This window comes from Panthera pardus, unplaced genomic scaffold, assembly GCF_024362965.1.
Source record: "Panthera pardus isolate Hobbes unplaced genomic scaffold, ASM2436296v1 HiC_scaffold_2, whole genome shotgun sequence".
Classification (NCBI taxonomy): domain Eukaryota; kingdom Metazoa; phylum Chordata; class Mammalia; order Carnivora; family Felidae; genus Panthera; species Panthera pardus.
The window spans coordinates 149,322,566-149,347,714 of record NW_026526765.1 but is presented as its reverse complement, the minus strand read 5'-3'; the positions used below and the strand labels follow the sequence as shown (position 1 = coordinate 149,347,714).

At 45.9% G+C, this 25,149-nt stretch overlaps 1 protein-coding gene and 5 non-coding genes across 11 annotated transcripts; 3 read left to right on the top strand and 3 right to left on the bottom strand.

The window, feature by feature from the left end:
* The first annotated feature begins 1,358 nt into the window (after positions 1–1,358).
* Positions 1,359–1,430, top strand: TRNAA-UGC (transfer RNA alanine (anticodon UGC)). Its single transcript has one exon. It is a non-coding gene; the product is annotated as a tRNA-Ala (tRNA).
* Positions 1,431–1,878: 448 nt separating this feature from the next.
* TRNAK-CUU (transfer RNA lysine (anticodon CUU)) lies at positions 1,879–1,951 on the top strand. The gene has a single exon. It is a non-coding gene; the product is annotated as a tRNA-Lys (tRNA).
* Positions 1,952–8,463: 6,512 nt separating this feature from the next.
* TRNAV-AAC (transfer RNA valine (anticodon AAC)) lies at positions 8,464–8,536 on the bottom strand. Its single transcript has one exon. It is a non-coding gene; the product is annotated as a tRNA-Val (tRNA).
* A 3,361-nt stretch (positions 8,537–11,897) lies between these two features.
* TRNAK-CUU (transfer RNA lysine (anticodon CUU)) lies at positions 11,898–11,970 on the bottom strand. The gene has a single exon. It is a non-coding gene; the product is annotated as a tRNA-Lys (tRNA).
* A 456-nt stretch (positions 11,971–12,426) lies between these two features.
* TRNAV-CAC (transfer RNA valine (anticodon CAC)) lies at positions 12,427–12,499 on the bottom strand. The gene has a single exon. It is a non-coding gene; the product is annotated as a tRNA-Val (tRNA).
* Positions 12,500–12,618: 119 nt separating this feature from the next.
* Positions 12,619–24,374, top strand: TRIM41 (tripartite motif containing 41). 6 transcript variants are annotated; one of them, XM_053907625.1, is made up of 8 exons: positions 12,619–12,771; positions 13,343–15,188; positions 17,148–17,195; positions 19,341–19,436; positions 21,178–21,441; positions 22,007–22,029; positions 22,230–22,357; positions 22,785–24,374. In XM_053907625.1, exons 2-8 carry the CDS (start codon positions 14,379–14,381, stop codon positions 23,384–23,386), a joined length of 1,971 nt encoding a protein of 656 aa, XP_053763600.1. In that variant the 5' UTR covers positions 12,619–12,771; positions 13,343–14,378; the 3' UTR covers positions 23,387–24,374. The 6 variants fall into 6 exon arrangements, with proteins under 6 accessions (XP_053763600.1, XP_053763602.1, XP_019294505.1 ...); XM_019438960.2 differs by lacking the exon at positions 12,619–12,771 and having other exon boundaries at positions 13,108–15,188; XM_053907626.1 differs by lacking the exon at positions 12,619–12,771 and having other exon boundaries at positions 13,111–15,188; positions 21,211–21,441.
* The last annotated feature ends 775 nt before the right edge of the window (positions 24,375–25,149 follow it).

Sequence of the window (25,149 nt, the reverse complement as noted above, 5' to 3'; positions counted from 1 at the left end):
CACCCAGTTTCCCTTAGGATGCCTGGCTCCCACATCCAACCCCGGGCAGCATGTCCTAAGGAATATCACTTCGCATTCACTGTATCCACAACTGTATTTCTAATCTGCTTCTCCACCTGTTCCTTCCACAGTCTTCCCCACCCCACCCCATTTAACAGCAACTCCATCCCTTCAGATGCTGAGGCCAAACTGGGGAGTCCTCTATGACTCCCAAGAGGAATACATTGCCCACACTCCACCCTCAGTTCCTCAGTGTGTCCTCCCTCTCTCACGTCCTCCACTGCACCATTTCCAATGATCTGGTGATCACAATTCTCTCCCCTTCTGTCACATTGTTCTACCTTGTCTTCTCCACCCAGCTGTGAGAACAGTCCTGTTAAAATGTTAAGTCAGATTAATGTTAAGTTCTCCTCTGCTCAAACCCTCCATTGGCTCCCACTTCTCAAAGTCAAAGTCTTTACAGTCCTCCAAAGGCCCTATCCATTCTTTGACCCCATACCCTGCACCCAGCCTCTCTATCCGCATCTCTTGTCACTCTCCTCTGTTGACTCCTCTCTTTCCATATGGACCTCCTTGCTATTCCTGCACCATGCCAGCAAGATCCTATCTCAGGGCCTTTGAACTGGCTTTTACCATTACTTGGACTTCTCTTTTCCCATACTTGCATGGCTTACTTCTCACCTCTTTCAAGCCTTGTTTCAAATAACCTCTCAGCGAAGCCTGCCCCCACCACACTGTTTAAAATCGCACCTTGCCGCACTTTAATCTTCAACGCGGGCTCTATTTTCTAACACTCTACTCCCTCCTCTGGAATTTGAGCTATTGAAGGGGATGACTGTGTCAGTTTTGTTCGCGGCTGGACCCCCAGATTTCTAGAGCAGTTCTTGGCACATAGTAAGCGATCGATAAAGTTTTCTTGGAATGAACTGATTTAACATTGTTCAAAATTCAGATATACACAGCAGTTCACAGCGAAAAGTGTGTCCACTGTCTACGCTCGAGTCTCCTCCCCATCCCAAGCGATCAACTTTGCAATTCTGAATTACTACACTCCCTTTCTTTTTGTTTAACAAACGTAGCAGTCTGCACACAGTCTTCCTTACTTCACTTTTTCGGATCACAGTTCATTTGGGGCATTGTGCCCAATGACTTCCCCCCCTGCCTTCAGGTGTTTATTCTGGCTCTGTTCTTCCAGCGAACGTCCCCTCAGTGGGGACAGTGGAGGACTCGGAAACACAGCTCCAAGCGTTACGGTACCCGCTTTGCAGCATCTGGGTTATCTCGCTCCGCCATTTGCGCAGCCGCTCTCTGTGCTAATATACAGTCAAGAGAGCATGTAGAGAGCCACTAGGCCAGGTGGGGATGTAGCTCAGTGGTAGAGCGCATGCTTTGCATGTATGAGGCCCCGGGTTCGATCCCCGGCATCTCCAGCGCGGGTTTGCGTGAAACCCTCTTTTTCATTAAGTTTTGAAACTAGGTGTGTTTGCAAAGCCTGGGGGACAAACTTCCTATCTTGGAGTTTGCACAGGTTGGAGGGGGCGACCGTGGGACCCACCTACTCGAATTCCCAGATACCACCTCTGAACTCCAGATTAAAGTATCAGAGTGAGCATGCCAGCGCCATAGAAAGAATGCGTTTGCCGTCCTTCGCCCCGTGCGCTTTCCGGGAATGGAAAAAGTTTAGGTCGCGGGGAGACCAGAGTAAACAGAAACCAGACCTAGGTGGGAGGGGCAGTCAGGCATGATCTAGAGGCTTTACGTTCCCCGGGCTAAGGAACCATTTGATTAGATTACAACTAAACCGACCTTTAAATTTGGAGCCACAAACAGCCTGAATGTTACCTTGAAGTAAGAATTGTTGAGACGCTCTCTCTAGCCGCCCGGCTAGCTCAGTCGGTAGAGCATGAGACTCTTAATCTCAGGGTCGTGGGTTCGAGCCCCACGTTGGGCGCGCAGTGTGTCTTCTTTTCTTGTATTTCAACTAATGACAACTGGTTCTCTACCTCTGTGTTCTGGGACAACAAAAACCTCATTCTGGAAATTTCCTGTGTGCAGCAGTCAATTGGCCTTTTTTTGTAGCTATACCTTTGTTCATGGATTAATTTATGCTTTACCGCTAGCAAAGTGAATTTTATATAAGTATATATAAATTATTAGTTTTTAAAATAGTTAAAATATGCAAAATAAAATTTACCATTTCAATAGTTTTTACATGTACAGTTCTGTAGCTTTTCACACATTCACACTGTTGTGCAATCACCATCTATCCATCTCCAATCGCTTCTCGGCCTTTTGGCGAAGATCAAGTGTAGTATCCATCTCCAAACTTTCTCGTCTTCCCCAACTGCAACTCTATCCAGGAAATACTATTTCCATTCTCTCCTTCCTCCAGCCCCTGGCAACCACCATTCCACTATCTCTATCACTACTCTAGGGGCCTTATACATATATTTGTTCTTTTGTGACTGGCTTATTTCACTTAGCACAGTGTCTTCAGGGTTCATCTGTGTGTATCAAAATTTTTTTCTTTTTAAAGCTAATATTCCATCATATGTTACATTATTTTTAACTGTTCATCTGTCTACAAACACTTGGTTAGTTTCCTTCCATTTTTTGGCTCTTGTGAATAATGAAGCTATTAGCAACGGTGTGCAAATACCTGTTTGAGTTCCTGCTTTCACTTCTGTTGGGGATATACCTAGAAGTGAAATTGCTTACCATATGGTATTTATTTTTTTCTTTTTAATTTTAACTCCAGTATTATAACATATGGTATTTCTATTTTTAATAGTTTTGAAGAATCACTATACCATTTTCCACAGAATTCCACAAAATAAGTTTTTAAATATCTTTTGAGTAGGTTACAAACTGTACTGTTCAAAAATTGAACCATATATAAAAATATTCAGTGAAAACTGTCATCTTCTCTCCTTAGGTAACAACTTTTATTTCTTTGTATATATTCTTCCACAGTTACATATTTTTGATGCAAATATATTTCTATTTTCCTCTATTTTATACAAAAAGATAATTACAACTCTTACATTTGGGGATCTTTCCATCTCAAGACATCGGAAACTTTCTAAATCTTTTTTTTTTTTCAGCTGCATCATATTCCCCTGTAGATGAATCACAGTTTATTTAACAAATCACCTACTGATGGACATTTATGTTGTTTCCAACCTCTTATTATTATAATCAATTCTGCAGTTAATAAGGATATTGTTGTTATTTTGCACTTTTGCACTCATATCTGTGGGGCAAATTCCTAGAAGTGAGATTGCTAGGTCAAAGCTTAAATGTGATTGTAATTTTATAGATGTAGACAAATCACTGAACTGTGGATCTTACAGGCTGATATTCCTTCCTACCAGCCATGAATCAGATTGCCTGTTTCTCCACTACTTTGGTGGCAATGGACTGCTTTAACAAATCTAACATGACTCCACCCCCCTTAAAATTGCCAGGGTCCCTCACTGCCTGTCCTAGATAAGATGATACCCATTGCAGGGCCTACAGGGCATGGCCTGACAGGAAGAGGGACCCTCCTTTTGCTTCTCAGAGGAGCATACTCAAGCAAAAGATTCTGAAGATCACAGTGTCAATCTATTTATGGCTTCTAATCCAATTCTATAGGACAACATTATTTTTTTTCTTTTTTAGGCCTGGTTCTGTGAAGACTATTATGTTTCCTTCATTTGCAGAGCCACGACATCTTTGGAAAGGCAAACTCGTTTATTTCTTACTCTGCAAATTTTCTCCCTTGGACAGGAAGAAACCAACCAAACATAAGAAATTAAATTTGTATGTGATTTTCTATTTGGTCTTGATATCACATGGGGCATGTATAAATTATTAGATCATGGGGGTGCCTGGGTGGCTCAATGGGTTAAGCTTCCAACTTCAGCTGAGGTCATGAGCTCACAGTTTATGGGTTCAGGCCCTGCCTTGAGTTCTGTGCTGACAGCTCAGAGCCTGGAGCCTGCTTCAGATTCTGCGTCTCCCACTCTCTTCGCCCTTCCTCTGCTCGTGCTTTCTCTCTCTCTCTCTCTCTCCCAAAAATAAATTTAAAAATATTATTTATTAGATCATGCATGAACTTGTGGTCTACAATAATAATAATACATAATTTATATATAAAGTATTAATTCACCATAGACTTGAATATTTTTATCTAAAACCTCATTTGAAACAGAAAATTATCTCCAGGTTTAAAGTATTTATGGCTATTTTCTAACTAGTCTAAAAATACTCCAGTGTCAGCTGTTTCTTTAACAGTCAGTGGTTTCCTTTTACTAGCTTGACAAAGTCATTCTCCTAGGGTCTGTGTAGGATCAGGAGAAATGGCTCAACGACCAACAAATACCCCCCTGTTATTTCAATGCTGTTTATATTATATCACATTTGTTATGGGTACAAAATCCCCTAAATAAAAGGCAGGTTTCAGTCACATACTGGTGTCCTGGGGAATGTGAATTTGGGGTAAGTAGGAAGACAAAATGTCAATCAGAGCAACCTAATTCTGGAGGACTGCATGCCAGAGGAAGAGTGACCAAATAGATGACCCAGAATGACCTCTCCTCCATTCTGTGTCAGGACCAACTGGATTAAAATCACTGGGTATTTTTGGCAACTGCTGTCATTTGAGATGTTTAATGTCTAAGGACTAGGGAGGCTTTAGAATATGGAAAAGAATACATACTTGTTCTGTGATTAATATTCAAGGTATTACAGTTGTCAATGTTAAAGCCTAGATTTTCTCAAGGTTTTAAATTCAACTTATAAGTATTGCTGTTTTTCTTATAAAGCTAGCAAATTTTGGAACAGGAAAATCACTAGGTCCTTGCACTCATTACTTCACTAGTGCCTTCATGAATTATGGTTATCGAAAGGCATCATCCCAAACATCTCAGCCATTGGTGATAGTTTCTCTTAGACGTTTCAGGTGACAGTTGTAGATGTACCTATCTGAACCCTCATTGAGTGTGGAGGAGAGGGAGGCACTGATTAGGTCACAGGTGCAGTGTAGAGCCAGTACCTGAACCTTGGTTGCTGCTGCCGTCTCCTTGCTTCAACCACCAACTCACAGCATTTAGAAACCCCGGGTGTGTTGTCTATTTGCAAGCTTCTGAATGAAGCTATGTGTTTATTCATCTGTCCTTAAAAACTCCACATTGAGGTCCTACTGTATTTCTCATTAGCCTGGGAGTCCTCTAAGACTACAGATCTAGTGTCTTCCATACCTTTTTCTATCCACTTGTAAATAAATACAGCAGGTGATGTGGATGGAGTCATCAGAATGCAGAGCCAAGGAGTTATAGCTGTGGCTCCTTATCCTCCAAGTCCCTGGTCTTCCTTCACTCATTGAACCCACCAAGCACACTCCTACTTCAGAGACTTTTAATCCTCTGCCCATCTCCCAGAGGCTTCTTCCCAAGATCTTTGAATGGCTGGCTCCTTTTTATCTTCCTGACTCAGTTTATTGTCACCTTTTTTTTTCTTTTTCTTTTTAAATTTAAATCCAAGTTAGTTAACATATAGTGTAATAATGATTTCAGGAATAGAATTTGGTGATTTATCACATATGACACCCAGTGCTCATTCCAGCAAGTGTCTTCCTTAATGCCCCTCAACTGTTTAGCCCATCCCCCCATCCAGCATCCCACCAGCAACCCTCAGTAGCCCATCTCTGTTTGCTTCTCACTCTATCAGATATCCTTCATTTTCTCACAGTCCTTATCATCCTCTGAGATAGAGACAGTGGGGTGGGAAGTGATGGAGGCAGAGATAAAACTGGAATTGTGGAATAGAGGAAAATGTTGAAGCTGGGTGATAGGTACTTGGGTTTCATAATATCATTAACTCTACTTTGAATTTCCTAATAAGTTTTTTTAACAAATAAGTCAAAAGGAAACATAATTACTTATGAGTGAGAGATTAAAATTTTAGGTAGATAATTTTGTAGAATAATGATATTGGGGCTTATTTGAAAAAACGTAAAGATCTAGCAAAGCGACAATTACATAGAACCCTGAGTGTTAACTCATGTCCTTTAAACTATTTCCCTGGGGTACTCAGAAGCAGGGGAGCCAGAGGCCTTGAGCTCCATGCACTGTCCTGGCACCTAGATTTGGCCTTTTTCTTTCACTCTTCGCTGAAAAAAAAAAAGGGGGGGGGGGAAGCTCCCTAAACATTCTCCTCCGTCCTAAGGCAGGAAAAAAATTACAGATGAATCCAAAGCATGAGTAGTTTCCAGGAAACAAGGATGTTCTCAAATGGTCAGGGCAATGCTGAACAGATAAAGGGGCCAATGTGAAGGGGCTCCCACTGACAAGCAGCTACAATTTAAGTATCAAGAAAAGAATAATAATTAGCATTAATTGAAACAAGATGAGCCTAGGAAAGCTTTTAAAACCATAATGACAAGTTAGCACTAAGTGTAATCCAAAGAAATATGACTCAAAGCAGACGGCTTCCTGCACAGCTTGTTGCCCAGCCCACCTGGGTTTTTGGTGTTAATTGTGTTGCTTTGAATTTGTTTACTATCTCCACAAGGAACAGGAATGAAAGCTCATAGATAAGCTGAGGCACAAACCAAAATTCACCTGGTGAAGAGTGACTGAGTGATGGTGCTGGCCTCTCAGAGTTCTGGGGCCACCAAGAAGGTCAGTTTGGGGGGGGGGGCGTGCAGGAGACACTCTAACAGTGCAGAGCCTGGAGTGAGGAGCATGTACTGACTGACTTGCCTCAAATCAGTAAAACATGAAAAAAGAAAGAAAGAAAGAGGGAGAGAGAGACAGAGAGGAAGGAAGAAAAAGGAAAGAAAGGGAGAAAGAGAGAAAGGAGGGAAGGAGGGAGGGAAGGAAGGAAGGAAGGAAGGAAACAAGGAAACAAGGAAACAAGGAAACAAGCAAGCAGCAGGGGAAGGAGAAGCTTTCTCCCAGGTGTGATCCAGAATCCTTCACTCTTCACTCCTCTGGGTCTCTAAGTTCCATGGCTGGGCTCTAGCCTTTCTGGTTGGGTGAATGCATCTGTAAGTTCTGGGAAGTTATACAAATAAGTGTGAAAGAGCAATGATAAAGAAATGGGCAAGATAATTGATTTTTTTCTTATGCTATTTTTGGTTATGCTTTGTCTGCATTGTGTGAAGCTTTAAAGACAATTTGATTTACAACTTTGATGTTTTATTTGGCTTTCCAGTTTGACAGAAGTGTCGAGAAAGAAGTTGCTCGTCAAATGTTTAAATGTGCCCCATCGGTTATGAAAGCGTGAACCCTATTTTCCAGGGCGTGAAAACAGACTGCGCTGCAGAGGTCCACAAAGTGTGCGTCTCTACGGACATCTGTCAAGCCTGGAACATTGGACTGGGGGCCCAGAGCACCTCTGGACTGCTTCTCTAAATCCTTTTCCCCTTGACCTCTAGAGCCTGTTTCCCAACACACGAGGCGTCTCACAGGATGGAGGCCGACGAGCTGCAAGTGAGGATCAGTGAAGAGGGCGGCTGATCAAGGCACCTCTGGAGAGAGGGATGGTCCTTTTGACTGCTCTCCATCACTGAGGACACACTGTACAGTGGGAGGAATGCAGGGTAGATACCATGTGGGTCTGCATCAGGGGGCGCGCGGGGAGCGAGAGGAAGGCGCCACTTGGAGGAGCGGAGACGGTCCCACTCAGGACAGGTGGATGGGGAGGCCCCAAGCTGGAAGTGAAGCCAGTCGGTGTAGAATTGTTCGTGGTAGTGTCCATAGTGTGGATGGTGAGGCCATTGCCTTTGGTTCCACCTGGCCAATCACCAACGGTCCGCAGGTAGGACCAACGTTGGGTTCCTCTGCTGTGCTTACTTGAATTTCTCTACGTGCCTTGTTTTACTCTTCTCCATCCTTTAGCTCCGACTTCTATTCCTCTACCTCACGATTCTTCACCTTACGTGATGTGTCTGTCCTCAGAGGCGTCACCTACAAACTGGGAACAACAATATTAAGTACCCTGCAGGATTGTTAGGTTCCTTTGAGGCAGACACCTAAAACAGGTCCAGACAAGAGCAACACAACGCATTGTAGGTGGTGTGGTCATTACTGCTGCAACGATCTTCCCTGTGAATACTTTCCCCTGGCCTGACTTCCACCATGCATTTCCAGCTCATTCCTTCTTGCACTTTTCAATATTTCATTTGTGGTTGCGTGACATTCCTTCCCTTTTCAGTCTTTTAACCGGACAGGATTTTAAGTTCTTTGAAGGAAATGTCTAAAGACATAGACCACCTTCTTTGTACCACAGATTTAGAGACCTGGACTGTGTTGGTTGAAGTGAACTGGTCATGAATTGGAAAAGACAAGAGTACATGAAAAACGATGTATCCATACATATTTGCACATATATTCCAAGGGCAAATGACCGAAGTAAATCCAAGGGCAAATGACCGAAGTAAACAAATTCGCTTAAATCAAAAGCTTACACCCGAGATGTTTCCGCCCGGTTTCGAACCGGGGACCTTTCGCGTGTTAGGCGAACGTGATAACCACTACACTACGGAAACACACGCTAAAGCCTCCCTTCCTTAATCCTTCTAAGACGTATAGTCCTGCGTACTGCCCCGGTCTCTGCACGGGACCTGAGAGACAGAGTTCTTGGAACCCTTTTTTCCTAGTTTACTAAAGGCTCTCACTTCCCACCGTGGCCCTGGGTAATAGTACTGTCTCACTACCGAGCGCGCGCAACCCGTTAGTAGGTCCTGAAACCAGTCACATTCTGCAATTAAAACACCCCCCAGAACAGTAGTCAATGAAAGCAGTGGGCCTCTCTAGAAGTAGGGTAAATGTGGCTTCGGATGTTTGATACGAGATAATTGGCTCCATTTTGTCTCTTCTAGGGAGACAGCGGGAGGGTTTAAATTCTCACCCAATTTGTGCTGGATTGAGACTAAAGATTTAAAGGATTAAAGAAATGCTAAATGCATTCAAAGAATACGAGACTTGAATATATTTCGTTAAAATGTAAATATAAATAAGCCAAAAATAAAACTGGTTTTACCTTATGCTTTCAAAATAATTGTTTCCTCTAAGTTATGTAAAATTATCTATTAAAAATAAAGAGGAAATTGAAATTAATAAATATCAAATTTTAACTCAATGTTATTTAAATAAAGCTGAATATTTAAATTTTGTAATGTAATGAAATCTTTTAAGTATTTCATAAAAATAAAACTAATCAATTCTATCATGGAACATCCAGAATTGGGATGAGGCTTAATGCAGGTATATGTAGATCTATATACATACAAATGTAAGAGCAGTATAGATTATTTAATATTGCAAAACTTTTTTTTTTTTTTTTTGGTCGCCTAAGCTGATTCCAGAAGACCTGCAGAGCCAGGAATTGGATTGGAGGCTGATTCCTACTGAGTCGAGATCCTTGAGTTGTCTGAAACTGGTAAGCCCTTCTTCACCAGAGCACAAGGTGGAGGCCTTCTTGTCCAAGTCTGGCTCTAGGATCAAGGTCACCAGGGGCTTGCTGGTGGCCCAATCCATAGATGTTTTACCACCTTCCCATATTAAAACATGTATGGAATTTGACTCTACCAATCTGTCCCTCCTTTCTTGCACATCTTAACTCCCTTGGCCTCTGTGGAAGCTTTGCTGCTAGCTTTACTCCTATTCTGACTCCTTGTCCATCTATCTACAGATGGCCATCTCCCTGGAGAGTCACATTGGCATTGACAGTTTGACCCAGCCTCTACCCCTATGTCAGTGGCTCCAGCAATGACCACTCTCCCCAAGCTTCAAATCCACAAGTCTTGGACATAACCTTTTAGACATCTCCCAATCTCTTCAAGACAGAACTCATTACTTCTCTCTCACCTCTCACCCCACTCCTCAGTGTCAGAAGGTGGAAAGTCAGTATAAGCATCCTCTAAACTGAGAAGATGGAAAAAAGGAAGCAAGCTACTCCATTATGGCTTTCACAGAGTTTTATTCAGAGTAACTTAACTGAAAGGGAGAGTGGGTGAGCACAGACCACCCAGGCCATACCAGGCCATTCTCCATCCACATTCTCCACAGCTATACTCCTCCCAGTCCAGACCTTAATCCCTAGATTTTATGTTATGAGGGGCATTCCAGTCAGGCATACATTAACCTCCAGGGCACTGGAACACGTAGTGGGAGGGAAGTCATTGCCTGGCTTGAAGAGGATGGAGGGCCAAAAGTGGGTCAGTGTTGTCAGTACTCTTACACTCAGTCTCTGATCTCTGTTACTAAACCATCTAAAGCAGAAACCTGGGATCTCCCTCTCCTGTCCACGTATAAACCATATGCCCCTAGCTCCTTTACCCTTCTCCCTTCTGGCTGCTGTCTTGCCACTGCCAGGTCAGCCACTTCCTTTCTAGACCATGGCTATGTCCATCCAGTTCCTTCTGTCTAATGCAGTCTTGTTCCCATCACACATCTTACTTATCATTCCTAAAGGAATCCTTCTGGAATGTAAATCAGAGTGAATCCTACTGCCCCCATGGCCTCCATAGCCAAGTAGGAAAAAGACCAAAGATCCTAGTAGGGTTCCTTCTGTTTGCTGAATGTCTGAACTGATGAACACTTGACTCTTTTGTTCTAAAAGCAGCCTGGATCGCCTACCAGAGGGGATTCCAAACCGGGCCTGGCTGGAGGGGCAGCGGTGGAAAGGGTGGAGAGGAGAGAGAAGCAGGAATTGTAGCAAAAAGCTTGGAAGGGTGTGGCCCCAGCTTGTTGGGAGATGGACCAAGAAGCCTGCCACTTGGGCTTACCTTAAATGAAAAGCCAGGATCTTTTTTAGGAATGTTTTCCTTTCCCAGTAAAGATTGTTAAAAAACAAAACAAAAACGTGAAACCACAATTTGCAAATGAATCCATATTTGTGCAAGAGAAAATGTCAAAGTTGAAACCCTTGGGACACAAGTTTATTTAGACCCATTAATTCCAAGATAAGACCACAGTAAAAGTAACTCTCCAGGAAGGCATGAGTGAGCTACGACTTACCATCAAATCTACCTATTTTACAAACTTTGATCAATTCCTGTCCAGACTGCCCTTATAGGGTGTCATGTGAAACCCTCCCTAATTCCCATACACTTTGAGACGGAAGGAGATTCAATTCTTTGCTTAGCAAGTTTAGTAAACCAGTTTTACATGATCAAGACTTCTCCTATGGTCTGGCGTGTGAGGGAGACTTCTACATTCGGAAAACAGAAAATAGGCTGAATTTGCAGGACTAAAAAAAAAAAAAAAAAAACCATTTAACGTAACGGAATGAATTTCAGTTGAAGTTAAGGAAGAACTTCATGATAAGACAAGTAAACTGAGGATGTTCATGTTAGAGTGTTCCAAAATAAAGGATATTTTTACATTCCTCTCTGTGTGGGGCAACATTTCACAAAAGATGGACCCTTAAAAAGAGAATTTGGGGGTCTCAGATTACGAAGAGTACCTCTTTCCTGACGAAAACAAACAAAAAAACCGGCGGCGGCAAGAGCTCGAGAATGCCAGCTTTTAAGTCACTTAGTAAGGTGGTCGCCACTCTGGAGGCTCTTGGGTCTCCTCGCAGAGAGGAGCCACGCCGTAACCCTCCCTCTCTGCGCAGCTCGCCCTGGACCAGACGCCTAATATGGTTGACCATGGACGAATTTCAGCAAGCAAAACGGTGTCCTGAGGAACATGTCCTGGGGCATTTGTCCGCTAGCAACCAGCACTCATTCACTCCCTTTTGGCCAGCAAGGGCCTATGGCTGGGGCATTCTTTTATTCGGCTACTGGTAACCATCCGTCCAGTTTCCGTCTGCTTGGCCAAGGATGCAGAGGAGCACCCGCTGTCGAACTGGAGGGAAACTCGATGCCTGCCTTGCGTCTTCTTCCCTTCAAAAGGAACTTGCGCCCAACGTGGGGCTCGAACCCACGACCCTGAGATTAAGAGTCTCATGCTCTACCGACTGAGCTAGCCGGGCACACACACAAGCTCTACATTGTACCTCGGAAGACTGAAATCTACATGCAGGGATGAGGACACACTTTAAAAAGTAATTGCATAAGTATTATGGGGCACCTACTGTGTGCCTGATTGTCCTAGTGACTAGAGCCAGAGGATCGGAAGCCTAGCATCCCTGAACCTGGGAGAAGTGGCTGCGCGGGTTCCCGAGACGGAAGAGCAAGAGAGTTGAGGTGCCAGATCTGAATTTACATTAGAGAATTTATGGAGGGCGTGCTGTGAGCTCTGTCCTGCTGGGGTCCGGCTTCACTGAGCGTCTACCAGAAACAGAAATAGACATACACGTGTCCTTCCCTCTGTGTGAGGGCAGTTCTTTCTCCTACGGAGGCAGAAGCAGCGTGGACGAGGAGGTAACTCTTTAAATGAAAGGGAGGCTAAAAAAAACAAAAAACAAAAAACACCAAAACCGAAATCCTGTTTCCGCCCGGTTTCGAACCGGGGACCTTTCGCGTGTGAGGCGAACGTGATAACCACTACACTACGGAAACCTACACCACTCACACTTGACTAATACTACCTAGAAGCTACACTGGGGCGATTAAGGGGCTGAGTGAACCCAGACTTCCAAGTAAGTGACAGGCATTTTCTGAGCTGCCGGCTGAACTGTGTTCAGGTCTCGTATCCACACTTCTTTTGGCGTGGCTTCCTACAGTTGTTCACCAACGAGAATTCGTGATTTTAGCGTTTCAGGCCACCCCTCCGAGGAAGCAGGCGTTCACTCCGAGTTTCCCTACTAGGTGGGAAGCGCCTCGAGAACAGGGTGAGTTCTGCGTGCGCAGCCTTGGCATTCCGCAGCGTTTCGCACTCACTGAGACTTCTGTACATGAATTGCGTTCCCGTAACTCCCCCTCCAGTTTTTTTTTTTCTTTTTAAAAATTCAAGTATTATTTCAATCGCCCGAATAATCTATTTGGCAGAGATGCTCTACGTACGAAAGCAGCATCTTTGGTAGCATAGTTCTACAGCCTGGATGAGATTCTCAAAAATAAATAAATAAATAAATAAATAAATAAATAAATAAGTATGTATATATAATAATAATAATAATTTAATACCACAAACCCAATTGGAGCCCATTCTCTTAGATTGAGACTCCACGAAGACAGACCTCGAGGTAATTTGGACGTGGAGCATGCATGGTGCCCACTCAGAAAGTGCTGAATGACTTAACTCACTATATGTTAAGCAACATAGCTTTGAAATTGTATTAACTCTAATTTCACAAAACCCTCTGATGGCAACGATTGTACTTATTTTATACGAGTAAACACAGGACTACAAAGATATCAAATACATTTTTAATCCCCCCCCCCCTTTTCTACACTTTTCAGCACCTTGCTTTTCTCACTTCAGAGTAAATCGTGAAGGATTCCCTTTTTACAGATAACGAGTGTTCCACTGTGTGAATGTTTATGTGACGGTTTCACTACTCCTTTATTGATGGGCAGTTAGAAAAGTTCATCTAAACGCTACGACAGTGACCAGACGGCAGTTTCTAATGCGCGTGGAAATGCCAACTACAGTGGGGAGGTTGAAGATGTCCGGTCGCCTTCTGGATCCCTGAGGAACTCTGAGTTCCCAACCAACAAAGTCCTCGGCCTAGAAGGGCCGGAAGTACTTGAGGGCGCTCACCGGGACCCGCCCCTCCGCTTCCGGCATCAGCTGTGGGGAGTCCCTGGCGTTGTCCTCCTTGTCCGGTTAGTAGGATGGCGCTGGGCCGACGCAGTCATAGCACCGAGAGCGGACGGCCGTTAAGAGCCTCAACCTCTCCCCGAAGTTTATCCCCAGTGGCGGGGGATGGAGGAGGCCGGTCATTCCGAGTTGTCCGCGTTCCCTGTTCCTTCGTATTACAGAGACGTGGGCCTCCATCGTTGTAGCCCTCCCGTCCTGTTCCCGTGTGCCTGCTAGAGCGTCTCCTCGCCGTTTCCTGTCGCCCAGGGGCCCGAGAGGAAAGAAGGGGGCGTAGCGCTACCGCGGGGGGAACTCGCGAGCTTAGGTGACTCGCAGACACCGGAAGTGTTGAGAGGGAGGCCGGAAGTGAGGGGGCGGAGCCAGGAAGTGAGGAGGGGCGGGGGTTTATGAGGAGGCCAAGGGAGCGTTGGGACAGATTTGCACTCAGGGCCACCTGAGGGACTTGGCTGTAGCGCTCAGCTCTGTCCCCTCCCCTCGCAGAGACACGGTTGTCGTCTAGGAGTAGGGAACTTTGTGGAGGGGGGGTTGTCGGGAGGACCTTTCTGTGTCTGCGATTGAGGCAAGGTGTGGAGAGGCGGGGTGGGGGTGGGGCCGGGTCGTCAGGGCGTCTGAGAGGGAAGACCCCCGCCCCCGCCCCCCCCACCGCCCATCTACACTGGCTGACTGGACACTAAGATGGCTGCCGTTGCCATGACACCCAACCCTGTGCAGACCCTTCAGGAGGAGGCGGTGTGCGCCATCTGCCTCGATTACTTCACGGACCCCGTGTCCATCGGCTGCGGGCACAACTTCTGCCGAGTGTGTGTAACCCAGTTGTGGGGAGGGGAAGATGAGGAGGACAGAGACGAGTTAGACCGGGAAGAGGAAGAGGAGGACGGGGAGGAGGAGGAGGTGGAGGCTGTGGGGGCCGGTGGAGGGTGGGACACCCCCATGAGGGATGAAGACTATGAGGGCGACATGGAGGAGGAGGTCGAGGAGGAAGAGGAGGGTGTGTTCTGGACCAGTGGCATGGGCGGGTCCAACTGGGACAACATGGACTATGTGTGGGAGGAGGAGGACGAGGAGGAAGATTTGGACTACTACTTGGGGGACATGGAGGAGGACCTGAGAGGGGAGGATGAGGAGGACGAGGAGGAAGTGCTGGAGGAGGACGAGGAAGAGGAGTTAGACCCCGTCACCCCACTGCCCCCGCCTCCAGCCCCTCGGAGGTGCTTCACCTGCCCCCAGTGCCGAAAGAGCTTTCCCAGGCGGAGCTTCCGCCCCAACCTGCAGCTGGCCAACATGGTCCAGGTGATTCGACAGATGCACCCAACTCCTGGTCGAGGGAGCCGTGGGAACGAGCAGGGCATTTGTCCCAAACACCAGGAAGCCCTGAAGCTCTTCTGCGAGGTGGATGAAGAGGCCATATGTGTGGTGTGTCGAGAATCCAGGAGCCACAAACAGCACAGCGTGGTGCCATTGGAGGAGGTGGTGCAGGAGTACAAGGTGAGAGAAGTAGAAGATGGGAGTTTTGTGGGGGTGGAAAGAAGCTGGGAAAAGGAAATATGTCCCCTCCCACTCCCCAGAACTTCATGCACTGTTTCTCCTTTTCTAAGCACTTAGTGGCATCAAGGTGGGTTGGAGTGAGAAGGATCCTGTACACTGGGCTGCATGTCTTGGGGAAAGCCACTGCTGTTTCACATTTCCATTGTCCCTAAGTGTAGGAGTACAGGTGACAGGTCCCTCAGGCTTTACCACCAGTCTCATTTTCCTCTGGGTAAGTTTTCAGTCTATCCTTGACTTGGACCCTGGAGATGGAAAGGACTTGAGGCCTCAACAAGAAAGGGCCCTAAGGAGCAGGAGTGTAGAAATGACTACTAGTGTCAGACCCAGATGCTTTGCACTTGCCTTTTAATGGGTTTCCTACCTACCCCATGATATGGCTTGGTTCTGTCCTTGAGGACTTTTGTTAAATCTGCATCAGTCGGATGTACTGACTAGAAGTTCTTACCTTACCTGAGAATGCAGATAAAAGGGAGAAGCTTTTAAGTCAGAAGAACAGGCTGTGCACTCACTCACCCAGCCATCTTTAAAAGCCTTGGAGCATTAATTTTTCCAGGGTTAAAAGTTAATATTTACTGAACACTTAACTTACTATGTACACCAGGCACTGTACTAAGCACTTTTCATGGACTATCTCATTTAAAACTTCAAAAAAATCAAAACTGTGAGTTTGATATGGTTTCTGTCCCTGTTTTACAGATTAGGAAATAGACTTAAGTAATATACACAGGTCCACATAGCTACTAGTAAGTGATGGACTTGGTTATGACCTGCCCCTGTGCCCCTGCATACTGTTAACAGTGTCACCACCATTTAGATGTCTGTCATTAGTTTGACTTTACTGACATGTGACTTCTTGGAGTCTGATTCTAGTTTGGTTAATACTTTGCACCCTACTTCTGACCTTTACTCTTTTGGGATACAGGTAAAGGAGATTGGTCTGTGAGACAGCCAGCACAAATAGCACTACTTAGTGAAGGCTGGGAAGGGTTTGAAACAGTGGGACCAGAAGGAAGAGAGGGTAGCTCCTGTGTGGTCTGTGCATTACCCCAGTTTTAGAGTAACGAGTCTAGAGCTTCTCAGCTATGAGTGGTACAGCTAAGACAAACTTAGATCGTCTCATGACAAGAAACTGTCTTCCACACAGCGATATTCCCAATTACTAGGGGAGTTTTCAAAAGTACAGTGGGCCCTACCACTAGAGATTCTGAGTCAGAGACAGGGAGAGTGTCTTTAAGAAAGCCCAGCCTAGCATTGGAATCACTGCATTGGTAATATCACCTGTTTAGGCTCTGTGTGGACATTCCACTTGTTCTCCACCCTCCTTCTACAGGGCTCTTCTGAAGGGCTTCTGAAACTGGATTTTTATTTGTGAATTTGTGTTAGCCATGTCTGTTGTATGCCAGCCTAGTAGGGCTCTGCAATTTGAGGAGGCCACATAGATGCAAATAATCTGCCATTAACTGATCAGCAAATGTAAATACATGGATTTTATTATTTGGAACTAATTTGAGTGATTCCTTTTTTAATTTACAGGCTATTTTATAGGTACGTAGTTTATTCTTTTCAAATCTGTACACTAACTAGCACTAGTTTGGAACAGTGTTGTTTTATAGAAATATTTTTTATTGAGTGGGTAATAATATGGATGATGTATAAATAAATCTCCTAAAAAAGTGAAAGTTCTTGAAAATTTCTCTTAAAATAGTACTCTGTTTGGACTTGTGCTCATGAATTTGTCAATGATTTATGAAAATTATTAAATGGGAAATTTAAGCATCATAAATTCTGAACAGGATTGGAGAAAAATAGAAGGTAATATCAAAAGACAAAATTTTTTGTATTTTATGCTACTTTCATGTCAGGGGTTGATTGTAATATTATTAATGTAATTTTTTCTAGAACCACTCATCCTGTGCAACAACCACTGCCTTTTGTACTCTTCTCTGGGTCAGTAACCTCTTTAGTTCAAGGGTCATTATCAGGTTGTCATTGGCAGTTTAGACATAGGTAGAGAATACTAGATAACATTTATTGATCTTTACTATGTGCTACTGTGTGAAGCATACTGTCCATAACATGCATTCTGTTATTCCCAATTCCCATGTAAGATGAGGAAATTGGAAGTGTTGCTTGCCTCAGGTCACCTGGCTACATTTAGGTTTAGATTGGAGTCTGAGCTTGAGCTCTTCTGCTCTGTATTACCTCTCAAGGAAAAAGGCAGAAGTAGTAGGAGACATAAAAAAAAGGAAAGAAAACAGGTTGGACCTATTTCTGGTCTCTAACAGCCCTTTAAAGAAAAAGATTCTGGGGGCACCTGGGCGGTTCAGTCGGTTAAGCCTCTGAGTCTTGATTTCAGCTCAGGTCATGATCTCACTGTTTCTGAGATAGAGCCCCACGTCTGGGGGCAGGGAGCCTGCTTGGGATTCTCTTTCTCCCTCTCTCTCTATTCCTCCCCTTGCTCTCACAAAATAAATAAATGAACATTAAAAAAAAAAAAAAAGAAAAAGAAAAAGATACCGTTATAAGAGATTGGAACATAGACCTCAAATGCATATTTGCCGTGAAGGTTAAAATTTTAGGAAAAGAGAGGTTTTGTTTTCCATTTATATTTATTTAATAATAATTAAAAAAAATTTTTTTTAATGTTTATTTTTGAGAGAGAGAGAGTGTGAGCTAGGGGAGGAGGAGAGAGAGGGAGACACAGAATCTGAAGCGGGCTCCAGGCTCTGAGCTGTCAGCACAGCATCGAACTGATGAGCGGTGAGATCATGACCTGAGCTGAAGTGGACATTCAACCAACGGAGCCACCCAGGCGCCCCAGTAATAATTTTTTTTAAGTTTATTTATTTTGAGAGAGAGCTCGTGTGAGGGTGGGACAGAGGGAGGGGGAGAGAGAAAATCCCAAGCAGGCCCAGTGCTCTACTCAAGGCTTGAACCCACAAACTGAAATCATGACCTGAACCAAAACCGAGTCTGTCTCTTAACTGACGAAGCCACCCAGGCACCCGTTGTTTTCCATTTAGTAACTGAGTGAGAGAGAAAGCAGATGGACAAAGAGGCATAGAAATTAAAATAAGTAAAGTGGGGCCCCTGCCCCACAAGGAGCCATTGTGTCCTGGCAGAGACATATTTAAAAACCATTACAGTGTCTAGGAAGTATTGTAAAGGTTGTATTCATGTTCCTTGGGATGACAGAGGAAGTTGGGGGCAGGGAGGACCATGGTCAGGTAGCTGGTATTTAAAATTTCTTTTTTTTTTTAACGTTTATTTATTTTTGAGACAGAGAGCATGAACAGGGGTGGGTCAGAGAGAGGGAGACACAGAATCTGAAACAGGCTCCAGGCTCTGAGCTGTCAGCACAGAGCCCAACGCGGGGCTCGAACTGATGGACCACGAGATCATGACCTGAGCCGAAGTCGGCCGCTTAACCGACTGAGCCACCAGGCACCCCAGGTAGCTGGTATTTTAAAGGAAGAATGCCTTGGGCCAGGTGGAGAAAGGAAATCCCAGAAAGAGGGAAGAGCATGTATGAAGATAACGGAATTACATTCGGGAAAAGACAGTTTTATGTGGCTAAAACTAAGAGTCTATGTCAGAAGGGGTAAGTGTAGTAGAGGAGTCTAGAAATGTAGAGGCAATGAAGGAACCTCATATTTTGCAGGTGATTGAGAACCACTGAAAGATTTTTAGCACAGGCACAAAATCATCAGAGAAATATTTAGAGATGAAAGTTATGAGGAAGATTGCTTATGAGGGCTGGAACATTTCATATGGAAGGACCTTGTGTGGTGAGGGGCTCAAGCCAGGTTCACCCCAACTCTGGGTATGGAGCTCTATGGTCACCAGGATCCTACCTATAGAGAACACACTCAGCGGTGTGTTCTTCTATACATGAGTGCAGGCAGAGGGTTGGAGGCCTTTGTCATCATCTGAAGAGAAGAGAGGGGAGGAAGAGAGTATGATGCTCATCTGATACCTGTGATGGGGTCAGGCTTTGAGCCCCAGTCCAATGCAGGGAGGATGGGGGAAGTGGGCACTGAAAGGTGGCTCTCCTATCCCAGGCTTCTAACCTTCCTTTTCTCATTCCCTCAGGCCAAACTGCAGGGGCATGTGGAACCACTGAGGAAGCATCTAGAGGCTGTGCAGAAGATGAAGGCCAAGGAGGAGAGGCGTGTGACAGAACTGAAGGTGGGTGAATGTCCTTGATAGGGCTTACTGGCTCTGAGATCAGGGCAGGGAACATGGGTTGTCTACTCTCAGAAGTGGTGACAAGATTCCCTGAAGAGGGACCTGGGAGAGAGGTAGAGACATTCCCAGGGTTTTGAAGAGAGAGGGGCCTTAAAGGGTCAGGGGGCACATTTATTCTAGGTTCCAGAATGGAGTGGAAACAGATCTAGTATAGAGAGGTTGGGTCCGTGGCCCAAGCCTGAAGAACAGGCTTACCACCCCAGACACCTCACTTCAAGGCCTGTGCCCACCAGGCTGGATAGCACAGAGGGCAGAAGTGGGCAAGGCAAAATCTACATAACAGCCATCAGAGAAGCCCCAGGTCCCAGGACAGATGGTAGGTGGTAGGTAGAGCAACCCTGAGCATGAATGGGAAGGGGAGGGCATGGTGTTTAATGGAGGATAGAATGTTACAGAGACCTGGTCTTCTCTAGTCCAGTGTTTCTCAGCTGTTTTTCTTGATTGATCACCCCTCCCCAAGGAGTATTTTTAGATATTTTTTCCCTAATACCACCCTCCCCACCCCCAACTCTGTACGTGTGTTTGTAAGGTCAGCAGAAACTGGAATGGCCTGGCACTGAGCTTTGGAGACCAAGACAGGACAGCCTTCTTGTCTGACCTCTTTCCTCATCTTTTCCCTGGCCAGTGGGTGGGTCTTGCCACTTCCCAAGTCTTGTACTTATTTTTTTGCCACCTACACATTAGGGACTCTGCTGCTGGCAATTGCCGCACACTGAGTGTGTCTGGGAGCCAGGGGGTCCTCTTAGCCAAATGCTCAGATTGAGACTTCTGGGGTTCTGGGATGCAGAGAGAAGATGTCAGGGTCTGCGTATCACTGGGACAGAGAGTGAAGCTGACTTTCCTTCACCGACTTAGCCAGTCAGAACTTCCTTCCTCACTCTGGCCTGTCCCTCTTTGTCCCAAGAATGTCTCTAGTTGATGATACCTGCATGGAAAGCATGCCCACTATCTGGGATTGCCCAGTCCAGGCAAATGGGGTGAGATTAGGCAGAAGTTTTCTCTGATTATATATAGACTACAATCTACACAATGATATCCATGATTTTGCTTTTTGGCTTTTAAAGTGTAAAATAACATTTGGCCGTTTACAGAAAAAGTTTGCTAGACTCCTGATCTAGAAGGATTCGGTGACTTTTCCAAAGTCATTAGTAGTATAGTCAAGACCCTAACTTGATATCTTGATTCCTGAATTTTTAATTTATTCATTGCAAAAAACTTTTACTAAGTACTGGTGCTGTTCTGAGGTCTGAGGATCCTGTGACAAACAACTTATGCAGTGGTGGAAAAGGATGTTAAAAGATACTTCAATGTAAACAACATTTCAAATTAATATTAATGCTGTGAGGATATATAATGAATGATATTTATGGGAGATACGATGGTATTTATGGGGGTAGTCCTGATTTAGATCTAGCGGGGAGAGAAGGCTTCTCTCAGGGAATATTTTTAAATTTAGATCTGAAGAATGAATCAAGTTAGATAGCCAGGGTGGAGATAAGTTGCAGGCAGAAGTTAGTGAGTTTCAGACCAGTGTGCTTTGGAGTGTGGGAGTGGTGCCTGGTAAGGCTGGGAGGTGGTGGAAGGGACAGGGGCCCCTTTCCATTTGGGATGCAGAGCTCCATTACCTTGGATTGAGGGGCAGCAGTTGCAAAATTGGAAGTTTATGTTTCTGTGTGTTGAGGTGGTATCCACCATCCCCTTTGCATCATCCCAGAGCCAGATGAAGTCAGAGCTGGCAGCTGTGGCCTCGGAGTTCGGGCGGCTGACACGGTTTCTGGCTGAAGAGCAGGCAGGGTTGGAGCGGCGCCTCCGAGAGATGCACGAAGCCCAGCTAGGGCGTGCAGGAGCAGCGGCCAGCCGCCTGGCGGAGCAGGCTGCCCAGCTGAGCCGCCTGCTGGCGGAGGCCCAGGAGCGGAGCCAGCAGGGGGGCCTGCGGCTGCTCCAGGTGAGCAGTGCCCCCTTCCCTGTCTCCCCCTGCTTTCCCCCCAGCACCCTGTATTTGCTCTGTTAGGCAGTGCTTACCAAACATCTGTTCAGAGCTGCCTCTCTTCTCATTGGGAGGACCCATGATAATTTAACCTAAGACCAAAAGGTTTTTTGAGGCTGGGGACAGGGTTAATGCCAAATGTGGTGTGTGTGTGATTATACCCAGTGAAAAGAAAGAAATTCAATTGTATAAAGAGGGTTTTAAAGTAGAGTCAAGGAAAGAATTTTTGACAGAGACATCCTGAGAAAGATGCCTAAGTCATGTTGTAAAAATTCTTTTACTGGGGTTGAAAATTCTATTATTGGTCTCACAGCAGGATGAGAGAAGTGTGCTAGGGCATAGGGATGATTGAGATGGATACACACTTACTGAGGGTCTTGAGGGTTGCTTTTTCTTACTCCCTGTTCAAGTTCAGTCCTTTCTCTGGCTGGAATCAGATTGAGAGAAAGGAGCTGTCTGTGTGCAGCTGACTCTCTCTTTGTCTCTTTTTCCCTCTCCCTCTTTTTGTTTCTGTTATTCCCAGGACATCAAGGAGACTTTCAATAGGTGTGTTGCCACCCTTTATCCTTTGTGACCCAGTGGCATCTGGTTCCCCATCCCTACCTCTCTTGGATATCCCGCTCCTTTCCTTCCTTCCCCAGGACCCGAGTTTCTGCCTCCTGGACCCTCCTCTCCTTCCCCTCAGCTTCTGCTCTTCCCTCTGGGAATATCATGGTCCCACCCCCTGCCCGGTCCCCTTCCTCTAGGTGTGAAGAGGTACAGCTGCAACCCCCAGAGGTCTGGTCCCCTGACCCGTGTCAGCCCCATAGCCATGACTTCTTGACAGATGCCATCGTGAGGAAAATGAGCCGGATGTTCTGTCAGGCTGCCCGAGGTAGGGAGGTCACCTGTACGACCTTCCTTTTCCTTTCCCTTCACAGACCTGAGATTGGGTTCTGAGGAGGAGGTTGGGCCTGGTGGGGGGAAGAATGGGGCTAAGGTGGAGCAGGATACAGGTAGGCCGCTTGGGGCTTCAAGCTAAGAGTAGTTTTTGACCTAGACCAGGTAGGTGTTGATGGTGGGAGTGGAGGGTGGATAGCAAGAGCCAGGGCCAGAGGGAAGACCTGTCCAGGGTCCTGGAAACAAGAGTCGGGGAAGAGGTGGAGCTCATAGGAACTAAAGTCTGGTCTCTAGGATGGGGAGGGGTGAGGACAGCTGGAAGGTAGGCGGGGAGGGCAGCAGGAAAGGCTGAATCTTGGAGTTGGCTACTGATGGGGAACAGTTGTTCCAGCCTTGGCGTATTTGTCCTCCCCCTCCCCAAGTGGACCTGACGCTGGACCCTGACACGGCTCACCCGGCCCTGATGCTCTCCCCTGACCGCCGGGGGGTCCGCCTGGCAGAGCGGCGGCAGGAGGTTGCTGACCATTCCAAGCGCTTCTCAGCCGACTGCTGCGTATTGGGGGCCCAAGGCTTCCGCTCTGGGCGGCACTACTGGGAGGTAGAGGTGGGAGGGCGGCGGGGTTGGGCGGTGGGCGCTGCCCGTGAATCGACCCATCATAAGGAGAAGGTGGGCTCTGGGGGATCCTCTTTGGGCAGTGGGGATGCCAGCTCCTCACGCCATCACCATCGCCGCCGCCGGCTCCACCTACCCCAACAGCCCCTGCTCCAGCGCGAAGTGTGGTGTGTGGGCACCAATGGCAAACGCTACCAGGCACAGAGCTCAACGGAGCAGACACTGCTGAGCCCAAGTGAGAAACCACGGCGCTTTGGCGTGTACCTGGACTATGAGGCTGGGCGCCTAGGCTTCTACAATGCGGAGACTCTAGCCCACGTGCATACCTTCTCAGCTGCTTTCCTGGGCGAGCGTGTCTTCCCTTTCTTTCGAGTGCTCTCCAAGGGTACTCGTATCAAGCTATGCCCTTGATTAGCCTGCCACCCGCAGGGGCCCCTCTGGTCAGCACTTGAGGGGCGGGTGGTGGTGGAGGGTGTCCCATAAGTTTGGGGGCTCAAAGGCTCCTTCCACTGTTTGTTGCTTCCCACTCCCCTTTGACCCCAGGCCCGCTTCTCCCTCTAGGAGCCTAAAGAACCTTCCTGGCCCGCAGCTCTGCCTTCTCTCACCTGCAATGTCTGTCCAACAGGTCTGCATGGGTCCCTGATGAGAACAGCTGCCTGGTTTTCCTTCCCTCTATCCACCCAGGGTTTTGAGTAGGAGTTGAGGGGAGATTTAACTTTATTACTTAACTTCCCTTTCCTTGCCCCTACTCTTCACCTTTCTTGTCAGTTCCCAGGCTGGGATATTTGGGCAAGACTCCTGTCTGTCCCGTATTCCATTTTCTGATGCAAATTTTAGCTAAGGGATTTGGAAGCTTTTTGGGGAGGCGGGTTAGGCAAAAGGGTAGAGCTGGGTAATAAATGTCTATTCTCTGGGGGAGGTAGGAGGGATTCTAGACTCCTTCCATCCCCAATTTCTACCTCCATAGACTGGCCAGAATTTAGCTTGAGATCTGGAATGGTCAACACAATTGAAACTACATACCATTGTATTACCCAATAAATTATTTTCTCCCCCACCCTTTTTCCAGCACTCACATTAGGAGTAAAGCTCACCCCGCCCAGCCCCTCCGGGTCTTTTCACTGCCAGGCTCCTTTCCTCTTTGTCCAATGAAGTTCCTTGTGTCAGTATCCAGCCTCATATATTAGTTCTCTCCATCTGGTGAGCCCTGACCAGGAGACTGGGGACAGGGGTTTGGATCCCCAGGAGAGCCTTGGGTATAATCTATTTTTCTAGTAACCCCTTGCCTTCTGTCACTTGTCAGCTTTTGTCCTTTGCTTTGATGGCAGAGGTCAACTTCTGTTCCTGGGGGAAAGGGAAGACGGGATGTGTTGTGGAAATAAAGTTTATTTGCTTCTTTTGTGGAGTCCTTTCCTTTAGGTGAGCAAAAATAGAATGTAGGGCCAGGGTTTCTTCCACAGTAAGCCAGTCTCTCCAATAAATGTAATGACACAGAACTGAGGACTGATTGTACCTTCCCCATAACCTGCGTTTTACACCACTCATGTTATTTCCATAGATTGGGATATTCACTCTCACCCCATTTGAATATCCTACATAGTTTTATTGGTACCCTCTTCAGCATGCACTTTGAAAATTGTTTGCCACTTGTCTATCACTGCTTTTGAGGTTTTAGGATTCTGGTTTTCCCAAGAATCTTTACATTTCTAAAGTCTTTCCATGTGATTGCGTCTAGCTGAAATCCCATAAAATTGAAGCTAAAGCCACAGTAGCCTTATCACCATTAGGAGTTGATGGCAAAGGAAACTGTACAAGCTACTTCAACATGCTACATATTTACTTAGCCACTACCTGAGAAAAAGCCAGCTGTGATTGTATTTATGAATACCTGCAGACTTCATAATTTTTAATCTCCAACAATGAAGGGAGTAAAAAGGACCTGATCTTAAGCAGAACCTCTTTTGGGGAGAGTTGCCTTATCATAGACGAAGGGTTCAAAAAAATCTCCATTTTAACAAAAAGACAACTTGACAGACTACACTAACTTGAGTTTCAAAATATTTCATATTACCTTGAGGAATGACAAAATGCCTACTCGATTATTTATGTTACAAATTGAACTGAGATTTTACTATTCCCAAGGAACATTTTCTCCAGGCTTAAGCGAGGCCCCA